The sequence below is a fragment of the Heptranchias perlo genome, chromosome 21 (assembly GCF_035084215.1).
Source record: "Heptranchias perlo isolate sHepPer1 chromosome 21, sHepPer1.hap1, whole genome shotgun sequence".
Classification (NCBI taxonomy): Eukaryota; Metazoa; Chordata; class Chondrichthyes; order Hexanchiformes; family Hexanchidae; genus Heptranchias; species Heptranchias perlo.
Window position 1 is genome coordinate 51,390,207 of NC_090345.1, and position 17,407 is coordinate 51,407,613.

The window sequence follows — 17,407 nt, forward strand, 5'->3', positions numbered from 1 at the left end:
GTGCCTTTGTTTAAGAAGGGCGGCAGGGAAAAGCCTGGGAACTACAGACCAGTGAGCCTGACATCTGTAGTGGGTAAGTTGTTAGAGGGTATTCTGAGAGACAGGATCTACGGGCATTTGGAGAGGCAGGGACTGATTAGGAACAGTCAGCATGGTTTTGTGAGAGGAAAATCATGTCTCACGAATTTGATTGAGTTTTTTGAAGGGGTAACCAAGAAGATAGATGAGGGCTGTGCAGTAGACGTGGTCTACATGGACTTTAGCAAAGCCTTTGACAAGGTACCGCATGGTAGGTTGTTACATAAGGTTAAATCTCACGGGATCCAAGGTGAGGTAGCCAATTGGATACAACATTGGCTTGACGACAGAAGACAGAGGGTGGTTGTAGAGGGTTGTTTTTCAAATTGGAGGCCTGTGACCAGCGGTGTGCCTCAGGGATCGGTGCTGGGTCCGCTGTTATTTGTTATTTATATTAATGATTTGGATGAGAATTTAGGAGGCATGGTTAGTAAGTTTGCAGATGACACCAAGATTGGTGGCATCGTGGACAGTGAAGGAGGTTATCTAGGATTGCAACGGGATCTTGATAAATTGGGCCAGTGGGCCGATGAATGGCAGATGGAGTTTAACTTAGATAAATGTGAGGTGATGCATTTTGGTAGATCGAATCGGGCCAGGACCGACTCCGTTAATGGTAAGGCGTTGGGGAGAGTTATAGAACAAAGAGATCTGGGAGTACAGGTTCATAGCTCCTTGAAAGTGGAGTCACAGGTGGATAGGGTGGTGAAGAAGGCATTCAGCTTGCTTGGTTTCATTGGTCAGAACATTGAATACAGGAGTTGGGATGTCTTGTTGAAGTTGTACAAGACATTAGTACGGCCACACTTGGAATACTGTGTACAGTTCTGGTCACCCTATTATAGAAAGGGTATTATTAAACTAGAAAGAGTGCAGAAAAGATTTACTAGGATGCTACCGGGACTTGATGGTTTGACTTATAGGGAGAGGTTAGATAGACTGGGACTTTTTTCCCTGGAGAGTAGGAGGTTGAGGGGTGATCTTATACAAGTCTATAAAATAATGAGGGGCATAGATAAGGTAGATAGTCAAAATCTTTTCCCAAAGGTAGGGGCGTCTATAACGAGGGGACATCGATTTAAGGTGAGAGGGGAGAGATACAAAAGGGTCCAGAGGGGCAATTTTTTCACTCAAAGGGTGGTGAGTGTCTGGAACGAGCTGCCAGAGGCAGTAGTAGAGGCGGGTACAATTTTGTCTTTTAAAAAGCATTTGGACAGTTACATGGGTAAGATGGGTATAGAGGGATATGGGCCAAGTGCAGGAAATTGGGACTAGCTTGGTGGTATAAACTGGGCGACATGGACATGTTGGGCCGAAGGGCCTGTTTCCATGTTGTAAACTTCTATGATTCTATAAGGGCAGTGTAACCGCGGGTTTAATAAATTCACACAGCCTCCAGAGGGTTAAAGGACTACTTTTTAATGTCTTTGTAACCATCCATCCAGATAAATGACCCCTTGTTTCCAACACCCAGCTGTAGCCCAACAAATACCGGCCGGTGTCTTGTGAATTTAAAATAGCCACGTGATAAATACACAAGTCTGTCAGCACTGCACGGCCTGTACATCAGTAACTGGGACATTGTTGGTCTCCAAGATGATGTTTCAATGAGTTATGTAAAAGTATCCTGGTCCAAGGTTTGGCAGGTGACTGTTTTCACTACCGGTCGAACGCTCTGTTGAAACTCCTCTTCATGCCCCTCCCGTTCTGACTCCTGTTGAATCCTCCTCCCATGTTGAAGGAGCGTTTCCTGAAGTCAGACCCCCCATCCCGCCTGTCATCCTCCAGCTCCGGTAACTCAGTCGCTACGGCAAGCTGCCAGCGCCTGGTGTCCTGCCAGGTTCCCTGTGAGAGAGATCGCAATCCCATCAATATACAGCATGATCACCACTGGCACCAACCGGATACCAGGAATACCCAGTCACACCGGATACCAGGAACACCCAGTCACACCAGGAATACTGTGTCACACCAGGAATACCCAGTCACACCGGATACCAGGAACACCCAGTCACACCAGGAATACTGTGTCACACCAGGAATACCCAGTCACACCGGATACCAGGAACACCCAGTCACACCAGGAATACTGTGTCACACTGGATTCCAGGAATACCCAGTCACACCGGGAATACCCAATCACACCGGGAATACCCAATCACACTGGATACCAGGAATACCCAGTCACACTGGGAATACCCAATCACACCGGGAATACCCAATCACACTGGATACCAGGAATACCCAGTCACACTGGGAATACCCAATCACACCGGATTCCGGGAATACCCAGTCACACCGGGAATACCCAATCACACCAGATACCAGGAATACCCAGTCACACCGGGAATACCCAATCACACCGGATTCTGGGAACACTCAATCACACCAGGAATACCCAGTCACACCAGGAATACCCAGTCACACTGGGAATACCCAATCACACCGGATTCCGGGAATACCCAGTCACACCGGGAATACCCAATCACACCAGATACCAGGAATACCCAGTCACACCGGGAATACCCAATCACACCAGATACCAGGAATACCCAGTCACACTGGGAATACCCAGTCACACCGGATTCCGGGAATACCCAATCACACCGGATACCAGGAATACCCAATCACACCGGATACCAGGAATACCCAATCACACCGGGAATACTGTGTCACACCGGGAATACTGTGTCACACCTGGAATACCCAATCACACCGGATTCTGGGAATACCCAATCACACCGGATACCAGGAATACTGTGTCACACCGGGAATACTGTGTCACACCTGGAATACTGTGTCACACCTGGAATACCCAATCACACCGGATTCTGGGAATACCCAATCACACTGGATTCCGGGAATACCCAGTCACACTGGATACCGGGAATACCCAATCACACCGGGAATACCCAATCACACCGGATTCTGGGAATACCCAATCACACCGGATATCGGGAATACCCAATCACACCGGATTCTGGGAATACCCAATCACACCGGGAATACCCAATCACACCGGATTCTGGGAATACCCAATCACACCGGATACCGGGAATACCCAATCACACCGGATACCGGGAATACCCAGTCACACCGGATACCAGGAATACCCAGTCACACCGGATACCAGGAATACCCAGTCACACCGGGAATACCCAATCACACCGGATTCTGGGAATACCCAATCACACTGGATATCGGGAATACCCAATCACACCGGGAATACCCAATCACACCGGATACCAGGAATACCCAGTCACACCGGATACCAGGAATACCCAATCACACCGGGAATACCCAATCACACCGGATACCGGGAATACCCAGTCACACCGGGAATACCCAATCACACCGGGAATACCCAATCACACCGGATTCTGGGAAAACCCAGTCACACCGGATACCGGGAATACCCAGTCACACCAGGAATACCCAATCACACCGGATACCGGGAATACCCAGTCACACCGGATATCGGGAACACCCAGTCACACCGGATTCCGGGAACACCCAGTCACACCGGATTCCGGGAACACCCAGTCACACCGGATTCCGGGAACACCCAGTCACACCGGATTCCGGGAACACCCAGTCACACCGGATTCCGGGAACACCCAGTCACACCGGATTCCGGGAACACCCAGTCACACCGGATTCCGGGAACACCCAGTCACACCGGATTCCGGGAACACCCAGTCACACCGGATTCCGGGAACACCCAGTCACACCGGATTCCGGGAACACCCAGTCACACCGGATTCCGGGAACACCCAGTCACACCGGATTCCGGGAACACCCAGTCACACCGGATTCCGGGAACACCCAGTCACACCGGATTCCGGGAACACCCAGTCACACCGGATTCCGGGAACACCCAGTCACACCGGATTCCGGGAACACCCAGTCACACCGGATTCCGGGAACACCCAGTCACACCGGATTCCGGGAACACCCAGTCACACCGGATTCCGGGAACACCCAGTCACACCGGATTCCGGGAACACCCAGTCACACCGGATACCGGGAACACCCAGTCACACCGGATACCGGGAACACCCAGTCACACCGGATACCGGGAACACCCAGTCACACCGGATACCGGGAACACCCAGTCACACCGGATACCGGGAACACCCAGTCACACCGGATACCGGGAACACCCAGTCACACCGGACTCCGGGAACACCCAGTCACACCGGACTCCGGGAACACCCAGTCACACCGGGAACACCCAGTCACACCGGGAACACCCAGTCACACCGGGAACACCCAGTCACACCGGATACCGGGAACACCCAATCACACCGGATACCGGGAACACCCAGTCACATCGGGAACACCCAGTCACACCGGATACCGGGAACACCCAGTCACACCCAATCGCACCAGGAACGCCCAACTCATCAACAACTTGCATTTATACAGCACCTTTAAGGTAGTAAAACGTCCCAAGGCGCTTCATAGGAGCGATTATCAAACAAAATTTGATACTGAGCCACATAAGGAGATATTAGGACAGGTGACTAAAAGCTTGGTCAACGGGGCAGGTTTTAAGGAGTGTCTTAAAGGAGGAGAGAGGTGGAGAGGTTTAGGCAGCTGAAGGCACGGCCGCCAATGGCGGAGTGATGAAAATCGGGGATGCGCAAGAAGCCAGAATTAGAGGAGCGCAGAGATCTCGGAGAATTGTAGGGCTGGTGGAGGTTACAGAGATAGGGAGGGACGAGGCCATGGAGGGGTTTGAAAACAATGAAAATTTTAAAAATCGAGGTCTTCCCGCACCGGGAGCCAATGTAGGTCAGTGAGCACAGGGGGTAATGGGAGAATGGGACTGATGTGAGTTAGGATACGGGCAGCAGAAATTTGGATGAGTTCAAGATACTGGGAATACCTGGCACTGGGGACCGGGATTAGCTTCAATGGGAGAGTGAAAGTATTGAGAGATGAGTTTTGATCAGCTAAATGGCCTTTTCCTGTGCTTAACTTTGCTCATGTTTGTGGGATACGGGTCTTTTAAAAAGGGAAGGAAAAGATGTGGCACACAGTTGGTAGTTTCTTTTTTTAAAGCAACAAACAGTCTTTGAATGAAGATAATCTTATCTGCAGAAAGTTGACATGTTGTCTCGGTTGGTCAGCGTACCTGCAAGGTTTCCAGAGAATCTTCGGGAATATCGAAACACACACCCTAAACAACAAGATATGTGGAGAGTTAGTCCATTAAAACACACACAGGAGGTGCCCCAGGACATTAGTGCAAGAAGATCTCACAGACTGTTTTTGGTTTCTTCTGGCAGAAATGTCCCATTCCAAAAAAACTCAGGCCCCAGTAAGTCTTTCAATTAAATTTGCACCTGGAGTTAACGATTCACAAATATACTAAGCTGTGGTTGATTGGAATGTTTGAATATATACTGATAAAACAGTACAATACAGTACAAATATTCACGAAAGGAAAACCATCCAAAATCACAGAACTGATGATACAGTGCAGAAAGGTCGAACACCGACCGTGGGGTCTGATCTGATCGTACCCCCGAGACACCCCAATGAGGAGCTGGACACAAACCCCAATGTGTACAGTTGCCACTCAGCAGCAGGACCTAGAAAGGTGCTGTTTCAGACCTGGGCCGGAGTGTAGGCTCAGTGCTCTTCAGGCCATCAGCCACAAGCAGCCACCTGGGCAGTGTTCAGGCCCACGACCCCGAGCTGCCTCACAGATCACCCCACCACAAGGCCAAGATCCCCCTCGAGTCTGGCTTCTCTTTTGCCAGCTGCAGTACCAACTCCTGGGATGGTCAGAAGCCTGAGACTGCACTTGCTCCTTTCCTAGGAATGTACTGATGTCCTTGTCCATCAGGACGTGTGGAATAGCAGACTCTGCCTGGATACTTCACAGAAACAGCGCTGTGCGACCATCCTGTATGCTGCATATAGCAGGGGAGTCTGAGCATTTGGTCTTTGTGGGTTGCATGAGTGGGGCCACAAACAAAGTGTAAACCCCTCTTCCTGTTCACGTTCCCCGCCAGTAGATCTGGGTGTTCTGATTTAGGGTTTCTCTACCAATGCAGCTACAGCACTAGAAACAGTCCTGTCCAAACCTCCAGGCCCCTGAAATTCAAACAGGATGGACTGGTGAGGCAATAAAGGTGAGTGCTGAGCTGCCAGGTTGTATTCCCATGACCCATGGGTTGCCGAAGGCTGGTCTTTTAAAAAAAATTTATTCATGGGATGCGGGCGTCGCTGGCGAGGCCGGCATTTATTGCCCATCCCTAACTGCCCTCGAGAAGGTGGTGGTGAGCTGCCCTCTTGAACCGCTGCAGTCCGTGTGGTGAAGGTTCTCCCACAGTGCTGTTAGGAAGGGAGTTCCAGGATTTTGACCCAGTGACGATGAAGGAACGACAATATATTTCCAAGTCGGGATGGTGTGTGACTTGGAGGGGAACGTGCAGGTGGTGTTGTTCCCATGTGCCTGCTGCTCTTGTCCTTCTAGGTGGTAGAGGTCGCGGGTTTGGGAGGTGCTGTCGAAGAAGCCTTGGCGAGTTGGCTGCAGTGCATCCTGTGGATGGTACACACTGAAGGCTGGTCTGATTGTAGGTTTTAAATGCTGCTGATTTTATACAATAAAACAGTTTCACATTAACTGCGCACTGCCAACATACCATTTTACCCTTCAGGAATCTCATCCTCTTCACTTTGCTGTCCACAGCCTCTCCCAGCTGTTCCTTCAGCCCTCGCCATGCGTAGCCTAAATTGTGCATCTCTGTTGAACAAGTCAACACCATTGTTGTATAGCCCTGAAACAAGAATCTGTGTGTTAATCTCCAAGGTCATGAAAGCGTACAGTCAGACACACACACGTTTAATAACAGCATACAAACATTTTTGGTTATAACTTGTTAGTCCTGAAAGAAATAGCTTTGGCAGGCTCATGAACTGCACAAGAAATTTTATTCAAGGTAGTTCCTCATTTTGGATTTTCAAAATGCCTTCGATAAGGTATCGCATTGTAGACTCACGACTAAGGTCAGAGCATGTGGAGTCAGGGGACAGGTAGCAGGTGAGGTGCCTGAAGATTGGAGGGTAGCAAATGTTGTGACTTTGTTTAAGAAGGGAGGCAGGGAAAAGCCTGGGAACGACAGACCAGTGAGCCTGACATTTGTAGTGGGTAAGTTGTTAGAGGGTATTCTGAGAGACAGGATCTACAGGCATTTGGAGAGGCAGGGACTGACTAGGAACAGTCAGCATGGTTTTGAGAGAGGAAAATCATGTCTCACGAATTTGATTGAGTTTTTTGAAGGGGTAACCAAGAAGATAGATGAGGGCTGTGCAGTAGACGTGGTCTACATGGACTTTAGCAAAGCCTTTGACAAGGTACCGCATGGTAGGTTGTTACATAAGGTTAAATCTCACGGGATCCAAGGTGAGGTAGTCAATTGGATACAAAATTGGCTTGACGACAGAAGACAGAGGGTGGTTGTAGAGGGTTGTTTTTCAAACTGGAGGCCTGTGACCAGCAGTGTGCCTCAGGGATCGGTGCTGGGTCCGCTGTTATTTGTTATTTATATTAATGATTTGGATGAGAATTTAGGAGGCATGGTTAGTAAGTTTGCAGATGACACCAAGATTGGTGGCATTGTGGACAGTGAAGAAGGTTATCTAGGATTGCAACAGGATCTTGATAAATTGGGCCAGTGGGCCGATGAATGGCAGATGGAGTTTAATTTAGATAAATGTGAGGTGATGCATTTTGGTAGATCGAATCGGGCCAGGACCTACTCCGTTAATGGTAGGGCGTTGGGGAGAGTTATAGAACAAAGAGATCTAGGAGTACAGGTTCATAGCTCCTTGAAAGTGGAGTCACAGGTGGATAGGATGGTGAAGAAGGCATTCAGCATGCTTGGTTTCATTGGTCAGAACATTGAATACAGGAGTTGGGATGTCTTGTTGAAGTTGTACAAGACATTAGTACGGCCACACTTGGAATACTGTGTACAGTTCTGGTCACCCTATTATAGAAAGGATATTATTAAACTAGAAAGAGTGCAGAAAAGATTTACTAGGATGCTACTGGGACTTGATGGTTTGACTTATAGGGAGAGGTTGGATAGACTGAGACTTTTTTCCCTGGAGAGTAGGAGGTTGAGGGGTGATCTTATAGAAGTCTATAAAATAATGAGGGGCATAGATAAGGTAGATCGTCAAAATCTTTTCCCAAAGGTAGAGGAGTCTATAACGAGGGGGCATAGATTTAAGGAGAGAGGGGAGAGATACAAAAGGGTCCAGAGGGGCAATTTTTTCACTCAAAGGGTGGTGAGTGTCTGGAACGAGCTGCCAGAGGCAGTAGTAGAGGCGGGTACAATTTTGTCTTTTAAAAAGCATTTGGACAGTTACATGGGTAAGATGGGTATAGAGGGATATGGGCCAAGTGCAGGCAATTGGGACTAGCTTAGTGGTATAAACTGGGCGACATGGACATGTTGGGCCGAAGGGCCTGTTTCCATGTTGTAACTTCTATGATTCTATTCTAATAACTGCTACAAAACAGAAAAGAGAGTCGGGGTTTAAGGGTAGTTACTCAGATTGGCAAAAGGTGGGAAGTGGTGTTCCACAGGGATCGGTTGTTCTCCATTTACATTAATGATTTGAACTCGGAAATACAATTTCAAAATTTGCGGATGAGACCAAATTGGGATCTATAGTTATTATTGAAAAAGACCAACAAAATACAAGACATTAACAAACTTGCAGAATGGGCATGTAAATGGTAAATGAATTTCAATATCGACAAGTGAGATGTTCCATTTTGGTAGGGAGAATAAGGAGGCCACATACTGCTTGGATGGTAAGAGTCTAAATGGGGTAAAGGAGCAAAGGGATCTGGGGGTACAGATACACAAATCACTAAAAGTAGTGACACAAGTTAATAAGGCCATAAAAAGTGCCAATAAAGCACTGGGGCTCATTTCTAGAGGAATAGAATTCAAAATCAGGGAAGTCATGTTTAGACCACACTTGGAGTAATGTGAACAGTTCTGGTCTCCACGTTATAAAAAGGATTTAGAGGCACTGGAGAAGGTGCAAAAAAGATTTCCTAGGATGATACCAGAACTGAGAGGTTATATCTATCAGGAAAGAATGAACAGGTTGGGGCTCTTTTCTCTAGAAAAGAGAAGACCGAGGGGTGACCTGATAGAGGTCTTTAAGATTATGAAGCGGTTCGATAGTTTAGACATAGAGAAGATGTTTCCACTAGTGGCGGAGACCAGAACAAGGGGCCATAAATATAAGACAGTCACATGCTGGCGAGTATAGAAATAGGAGGATAGAGCAGATGAATGCGTGGCTGGAGAGATGGTGCAGGTGGGAGGGCTTTAGATTCCTGGGGCATTGGGACCAGTTCTGGTGGAGGTGGGACCTGTACAGGCCGGGTGGGCTGGGACGAGTGTCCTCGCGGGGAGGTTCACTATTGCTGTTGCGGGGTGGGGGGTTTAAACTAATTTGGCTGCACCAGGATGTAGCATTGGAAAGGAGAAACAAGGTGCACAAAGGATCAGGAGAGACAGATAGCATTAGAGCAAGAAATAGTACGGTATTAGGTGGGGTCAGACTGAGAGAGTACAAGACAGTCTAAGACTGGTTCACAGTGCATGTGTGTAAACACACGAAGTGTGGTAAACAAGGTTGGTGAGCTGCAGGTGCAAATAGCCACATGGGAATATGATGTCGTGGCGATAGCGGAGACCTGGCTCAAAAAAGGGCAGGATTGGGTACTAAATATTCCTGGATACAAGGTGTTCAGGAAAGATGGGAAGGAAAGAAAGGAGTGGGATGGCAGTATTGATTAAGGAGAATATTGCAGTGCTGGAGAGAGAGGATGTCCTGGAGGGGTCAAGGACAGAATCTATTTGGTTAGTTAAGAAACAATAGAGGTGCCATTACACTCCTGGGTGTATTCTATAGGCCACCAACTAGTGGGAAGGATATAGAGGAGCAAATTTGCAGGGAAATTACAGAGAGGTGCAAGAACCATAGCGTAGTGATAACAGGGGACTTCAACTATCCTGATATAGACTGGGATAGTAATAATATAAGGGGCAAAGGGGGGGAAGAATTTTTGAAGTGTATTCAAGAGAATTTTCTTAACCAGTACGTTTCCAGCCCAATGAGGAAGGAGGCATTGCTGGACTTGGTTCTGGGGAATGAGGTGGGTCAAGTGGAGCAAGTGTCAGTGGGGGAACATTTAGGGAACAGTGATCATAGTATCATAAGGTTTAGAATAGCTATGGAAAAGGACATGGACCACTCTAAAGTAAAAATACTCAATTGGAGGAGGGCCAATTTCAGTGGGATGAGAACAGATCTGGCCCGGGTAAATTGGAATCAAAGATCGGCAGGCAAAACTGTAATTGAACAGTGGGTGGCCTTTAAAGAGGAGATGGTTTAGGTACAGTCTAGGTACATTCCCACGAGGGGGAAAGGGAGGGCAACTAAAGTCAGAGCTCCCTGGATGATAAGAGATAGAGAATAAGATGAAACGGAAAAAAGGGGCGTATGACAGATGTCAGGTTGATAACACAAGTGAGAATCAGGCAGAATATAGAAAGTTCAGAGGGGAAGTGACAAAGGAAATAAGAGGGGCAAAGAGAGAGTATGAGAATAGACTGGCGGCCAACATAAAAGGGAATCCAAAAGTCTTCTATAGACATATAAATAGTAAACGGATAGTAAGAGGAGGCCGATTAGGGACTAAAAAGGAGGCACAGAGGCAGAGGGCATGGCTGAGGTAAGAAATGAGTACTTTGCATCACCAAGGAAGAAGATGCTGCCAGAGTCACAGTAAAAAAGGAGGTAGTTGAGATACTGGATGGGCTAAAAATTGATAGAGGTACTAGAAAGGCTGGCTGTACTTAAAGTAGATAAATCACCCGGGGTGGCTGAGGGAAGTAAGGGTGGAAATTGCAGAGGTACTGGCCATAATCTTCCAATCATCCTTAGATAAGGGGGTGGTACTAGAGGACTGGAGAATTGTAAATGTTACACTCTTGTTCAAAAAAGGGTGTAAGGATAAACCCAGCAACTACAGGCCAGTCAGTTTAACCTCGGTGGTGGGGAAACTTTTAGAAACGATAATCCTGGACAAAATTAAGTCACTTGGACAAGTGTGAATTAATTAAGGAAAGTCAGCACGGATTTGTTAAAGGCAAATCGTGTTTAACTAACTTGATAAGAGTTTTTTGATGAGGTAACAGAGAGGGTTGATTAGGGCAATGCAGTTGATGTTGTGTATATGGACTTTCAAAAGGCGTTTGATAAAGTGCCACATAATAGGCTTGTCAGCAAAACTGAAGCCCATGGAATTAAAGGGGCAGTGGCAGCACGGATACAAAATTGGCTAAGTGACAGGAGACAGAGAGTAGTGGTGAACGGTTGTTTTTTGGACTGGAGGGAGGTGTACAGTGGTGTTCCCCAGGGGTCGGTGCTGGGACCACTGCTTTTCTTGATATATATTAATGACTTGGACTTGGGTGTACAGGGCACAATTTCAAAATTTGCAGATAACACAAAACTTGGAATGGTAGTAAACAGTGAGGAGGATAGTGATAGACTTCAAGAGGATATAGACAGGCTGGTGGAATGGGCGGACATGTGGCAGATGAAATTTAACACAGAGAAGTGCGAAGTGATACATTTTGGTAAGAAGAACGAGGAGAGGCAATATAAACTAGAGGGCACAATTCTAAAATGGGTGCAGGAACAGGGCGATCTGGGGGTATATGTGCACAAATTGCTGAAGGTGGCAGGGCAGGTTGAGAAAGCATACGGGATCCTGGGCTTTATAAATGGAGGCATAGAGTACAAAACCAAGGAAGTTATGATGAACCATTATAAAACACTGGTTCGGCCACAACTGGAGTATTGTGTCCAATTCTGGGCACCGCACTTTAGGAAAGATGTGAAGGCCTTAGAGAGGGTGCAGAAGAGATTTACTAGAATGGTTCCAGGGATGACGAACCTCTGTTACATGGATAGATGAAAAGGCTGGGATTGTTCTCCTCAGAGCAGAGGAGGTTAAGAGGAGATTTGATAGAGGTGTCCAAAATCAGGAGGGATCTAGACAGAGTAGATAGAGAGAAACTGTTCCCATTGGTGGAAGGGTCAAGAACCAGAGGACATAAATTTAAGGCAAAAGAACCAAAGGTGACATGAGGAAAAACTTTTTCACACAGCGAGTGGTTAGGGTCTGGAATGCACTGCCCGAGGGGGTGGTGGAGGCAGATTCAATCATGGTCTTCAAAAGGGAACTGGATAAGTACTTGAAGAGAAAAAATTTGCAGGGCTACAGGCGGGGCAGTGAGACTAGCTGGACTGCTCTTGCAGAGAGCTGGCATGGACTCGATGGGCCAAATGGCCTCCTACTCTGCTGTAACCATTCGATGATTCCAAGAAATCCAGTAGAGAATTCAGGAGAAACTTCTTTACCCAGAGAGTGGTTAGAATGTGGAACTCGCTACCACAAGGAGCCGTTGAGGCAAATAGCATAGATGTATTTAAGTGGAAGCTGGATAAACACATGAGGGAGAAAGGAATAGAAGGGTATGCTTGACAGGGTTAGATGAAGTAGGGAGGGAGAAGGCTCGTGTGGAGAATGAACACCGGCATAGACCTGTTGTGTCGAATGGCCTGTTTCTGTGCTGTAAAATTCTATGTAATTTTATACAGATCTACTTTACCAAATTGTCACATAACCCTTATCGTTATAAAAGGCAGACACCAGGCCATTCGCTGGTTCTTAAACCCCACCCCCCTACAAGCCCCCCTTTTCTGTTTCAAAATGCCTGAGCTGACCTCAGCATATGACAAGCAGTCACAATATCCTGGGCTAGGCAGGGGTCAGGATACTACAATCAGTCACAATATCCTGGGCTAGGCAGGGGTCAGGATACTACAAGCAGTCACAATATCCTGGGCTAGGCAGGGGTCAGGATACTACAAGCAGTCACAATATCCTGGGCTAGGCAGGGGTCAGGATACTACAATCAGTCACAATATCCTGGGCTAGGCAGGGGTCAGGATACTACAATCAGTCACAATATCCTGCGCTAGGCAGGGGTCAGGATACTACGAGCAGTCACAATATCCTGCGCTAGGCAGGGGTCAGCCAGAGGTTCCCCTCCTCAGCACCATCCAGACATTTCTGCTGAAAAATGCACACCGGTGTCAAGACAAGGACAGCAGGGCTATGGGGAGTCAGTGGGATTAGTTTGGGATTGATACAGGGCTATGGGGAGTCAGTGGGATTAGTTTGGGATTGATACAGGGCTAGGGACTGCAGTGGGATTAGTTTGGGATTGATACAGGGCTATGGGGAGTCAGTGGGATTAGTTTGGGATTGATACAGGGCTAGGGACTGCAGTGGGATTAGTTTGGGATTGATACAGGGCTAGGGACTGCAGTGGGATTAGTTTGGGATTGATACAGGGCTAGGGACTGCAGTGGGATTAGTTTGGGATTGATACAGGGCTAGGGACTGCAGAGGGATTAGTTTGGGATTGATACAGGGCTAGGGACTGCAGAGGGATTAGTTTGGGATTGATACAGGGCTAGGGACTGCAGAGGGATTAGTTTGGGATTGATACAGGGCTAGGGACTGCAGTGGGATTAGTTTGGGATTGATACAGGGCTAGGGACTGCAGTGGGATTAGTTTGGGATTGATACAGACCCCTCATAAGCTGATATTGCAGCTTGCCTGGCAGGAGATGGTGACAGGCTCGAGTCCACAGCTGACTGGCACAGTCACTGGCTGAGCCAGCTTTAGGGTGCAGGCTGGCAGAGTCTGTAATGCCTTGTGAACTGGTGCACATGAAGAACAGGCAAGAAAACTGGCTGCCATATTTCCTTTGCCGCTATCCCCCGATTCTCACCAGGGTAGAGTTTCACAGTGCCAGCAGCTATCCAGTACCTGGTCAAACTGGCCACTGGTATGTGCGATCGAAGTACAGGCTGATCCTATCCTCACCCATCCGATGCACATTCAGGCAAAAGGCCAGAGCTGGAATCTGGCTGATATTTGCCCTCCGTAGCCCGGGGGCACTGGCACTGAGGCCATTTATTGTACCCAAGGCACTGTTCCAGGTGAGGTTATCTAACTCAGCACAGACTGGGACCTGGTGTGTACAAAGTAATACTGTGCCACTGATGAAAACTGGTCACCATGCCCCGGGGGAGCTCTTTGCCACAGTGCTAAAGGTAAGGAGAGAATCTCTCAGAGGTACACAGCCAGGCTTACCGTATCTGAGTTGAGGAGAGAGCGCTGTTCGATGCTCTTTGCCCCTGAGATATGTGCCAATGCAGCAGCCAAGGCCTCTAGTGCTCCTCGCTCCTCGATCAGGTTTTCAGCAGCTGTACGGAAATAGTCGATCGCTGATGCCGGAACAGAATCCAAGGACCTTTCAAACACAAATTGTAAAAATGTTTAGCAGGCGGAATGAACTGATGTGACATCCACTGACACCATCAGTAATGGATCGTTTGGCGCACACACATTTATTAGTCAACATTTCTCACACTGATCCACTCTCCTTACATCCCCACTCCCCATCGATGGGGATTTACTGTTTGGTATGATCAGACAAGCAATAATGGCAATTTTGGAACTGGAGCCTTCAGGCTATTCGACTGGGAAATACCTCACGACCAACCCGGACTTCTTGTCAAGAGGGAGGGCCTTCAAAGAAAGGGAGCTCTGACCCATGACAGTACCCTGGCTGAGCAGCTTTCTCAGCGTAGACTGGGGATCAAATTTGGGACTCTGGGTCTGCACTCTGTGAACCAACGAGCATTGGAGAGGTTGACCTGCTCTTATTAAATATTTACTGTATTTACCCAAAGGATAAAATACCGCCACATTCTAACTGCAACAACTGCTCTCATGATTTATTTATGAATATTCTGCAATCATTAAAAGAAAAATATAAAATGGGTGTAAATCCCAACGTACACCGAAGGACACTGTTTCTCCACACACACAAATGTAGAAAGCAGCTCCCATGCAAGTTTTGAATGGTAGGGAAAACTAAAAGCATGTTCTTAAGATTGACCAGTAACCAGAGATCAGACTGTACAGGCTCAGGATTAACCGCCTCTTCCACAACAACCTGCACTTATACAGCGCTTTAACGTAGTAAAATATCACAAGGCGTTTCATGGGAGCGATTATCTAACGAAATTCAACACCAAGTCACATAAGAAGGTATTAGGACAGGTGACCAAAAGCTTGGTCAAAGAGGTAGGTTTTAAGGAGCGTCTTAAAGGAGAGAGAGGCGGAGAGGTTTAGGGAGGGAATTTCAGAGCTTAGGGCCCAGGCAGCTGAAGGCAGGGCCGCCAACGGTGGAGCGATGGGAATCAGGGATGTGCGAGAGGCCAGAATTGGAGGAGTGCAGAGATCTCGGAGGGTTGTAGGGCTGGAGGAGGTTACAGAGATAGGGAGGGGGTGAGGCCATGGAGGGATTTGAAAACAAGGATGAGAATTTTAAAATCAAGGCGTTCCCAGACCAGGAGTCAATGTAGGTCAGCGAGCGCAGGAATGTTTGGAGAACGGGACTTAGTCCACCAATTACGACGTTCATACAATCCAGCAACACACAACTACCTCCTACCATGTAATTCAAACATTACCTGGAAATAACCCACACAGCAAAGATGTGAGGTCTTTTTTAAACTGAGTGGAACTGGCAGAAATGCACACTGCAGATAGTGTGAAGAATCAGCAGGGAATGCAGGCGTCACAGTGAGAGTGTGTCTGAACAATGCCCAGCAACGGCTTCCCCTCCCACCCTCCCCTCTGCAGCGTCCCATGACTCCATCCTTGGCTCCTTCCTTTCCCTTGGTTTGTAGTTAGTTTCCACATGTATACTGATCATACAACCCTTGACTCCATCACCCTACCCCAGTATCATCAGACTCCTTTTCAACAAAGAACCAGAATGGCTCCAATTAAACGTTGGGAAGATCAGAGCCGAAATCTTGTGCGCGCACCTCACCCTTACCCGCCCTGACCTCTGCCTCGTACACCCTTCACCCTCACTAGACCCCATTGGCTGCTTCCACCCCAAATACTGAACTCAAATCCTTGCCCTACCCTAACTCTGAACCACCTGCAGTCCTGTGTCACAGCACACACCCATTAAGCCTACTGCATTCCCCCTCCCTCCCAGTTCCCGTGTTGGGCTTTGGATCATATGTAGCAAATGCTGGAGGTCAGGACTTGCGAGCCCCTCAGAAATTAATCTGAAATTAGAAATTACCGTATGGCGTCCTTGCAAGAAGCTTTGACGATGTCATTGGCTGTCGGAACTCCAACACGTTTGAATGTCAAACCCTTTAAAAACAAAGCACAAATCGGAACTTTGTAAAACAGCAACAAATTTCAAGTGGTGCAGTTTCCTTTCTGAATTAGATTTGTTGTTACAAAAATAGTTTTTATTCACTTTGTTTACTTCAGGGAAGGGAAATGAAACTGATCTCATTTGCTGTGAATATTGAAAAATACGACCAGGAATCAGAAGGTGGGGAAGGGGAAGGGGAGAAACAGTGGATCAGACACCGCACTCTTAGCTCAGGCACGCAGGCCTGCTCGGGCGGGTGACAATCTGTTCTGTTGGCCATGAGCCCTGCACAAAATTAGTGGGTCATTTCAATCCAGTTTGTGGGTGCCTGTCACCCAGAACTGCCCGATTCACACCAAAGCTGCAATCTCAGAGAGGCAACAGGACAGCTAGTGATGGAAAACAGGCAGGCTGGAAGGAGCAGAGTACAGGGAACCAACCTCTGCTGGATCTGATCTCAGTGCACAACGCTCTGTGAAACGGCAACTTCTGACCGAGACGAGTGCAAAACTCACAAAACACACAGATGTTGTAGGGAAATGTCTTATAACAGGTTACAACAGAAACAATGGCTTGTAATATCGATGCATTTCTTCACCACCTTAAAAAGAAACGGTACAGGATCGCTGTGAGTTTAGCAGTCAGTAGCCGAGCTGTACAAATGAGGAAGATGTCAGGTTTGATGCTCAGTCTGTGCAGTTAGCTGATCATCTAGCCACAATGCTCCTGGGTTAGAGACCAGAACCAACAGGCAGGGTTACTTGTGACCCTTGCAGGAAAGTGCAACTTGGGAGCCAGGTCAGAATGGGACCAGGACGGTCAGTGCTTACTGACTGTTGGTAAATAATGGGCATTTGGATAAGGCAATGGAGAAGCAGCACATAGAACACTGAACCTCAGCGAGTAGTAAATGCCTGAGGAGGGAGAGGAGTGCCTGAACAAA

At 47.7% G+C, this 17,407-nt stretch overlaps 1 protein-coding gene across 1 annotated transcript in view; it reads right to left on the reverse strand.

Moving 5' to 3' along the window:
- Positions 1 to 1,481: 1,481 nt before the first annotated feature.
- The window catches only part of ddx21 (DEAD (Asp-Glu-Ala-Asp) box helicase 21), a 49,510-nt gene continuing 33,584 nt past the window's right edge, over positions 1,482 to 17,407 (reverse strand). Inside the window, exons 11-15 of the mRNA XM_068002650.1 lie at positions 16,384 to 16,457; positions 14,367 to 14,526; positions 6,738 to 6,872; positions 5,219 to 5,263; positions 1,482 to 1,923 (exon numbers count right to left, since the gene is read on the reverse strand). Of these exons, the coding sequence (XP_067858751.1) occupies positions 1,738 to 1,923; positions 5,219 to 5,263; positions 6,738 to 6,872; positions 14,367 to 14,526; positions 16,384 to 16,457 (600 nt within the window). The 3' untranslated portion in view covers positions 1,482 to 1,737. The remainder of the gene's footprint in view (positions 1,924 to 5,218; positions 5,264 to 6,737; positions 6,873 to 14,366; positions 14,527 to 16,383; positions 16,458 to 17,407) is intronic.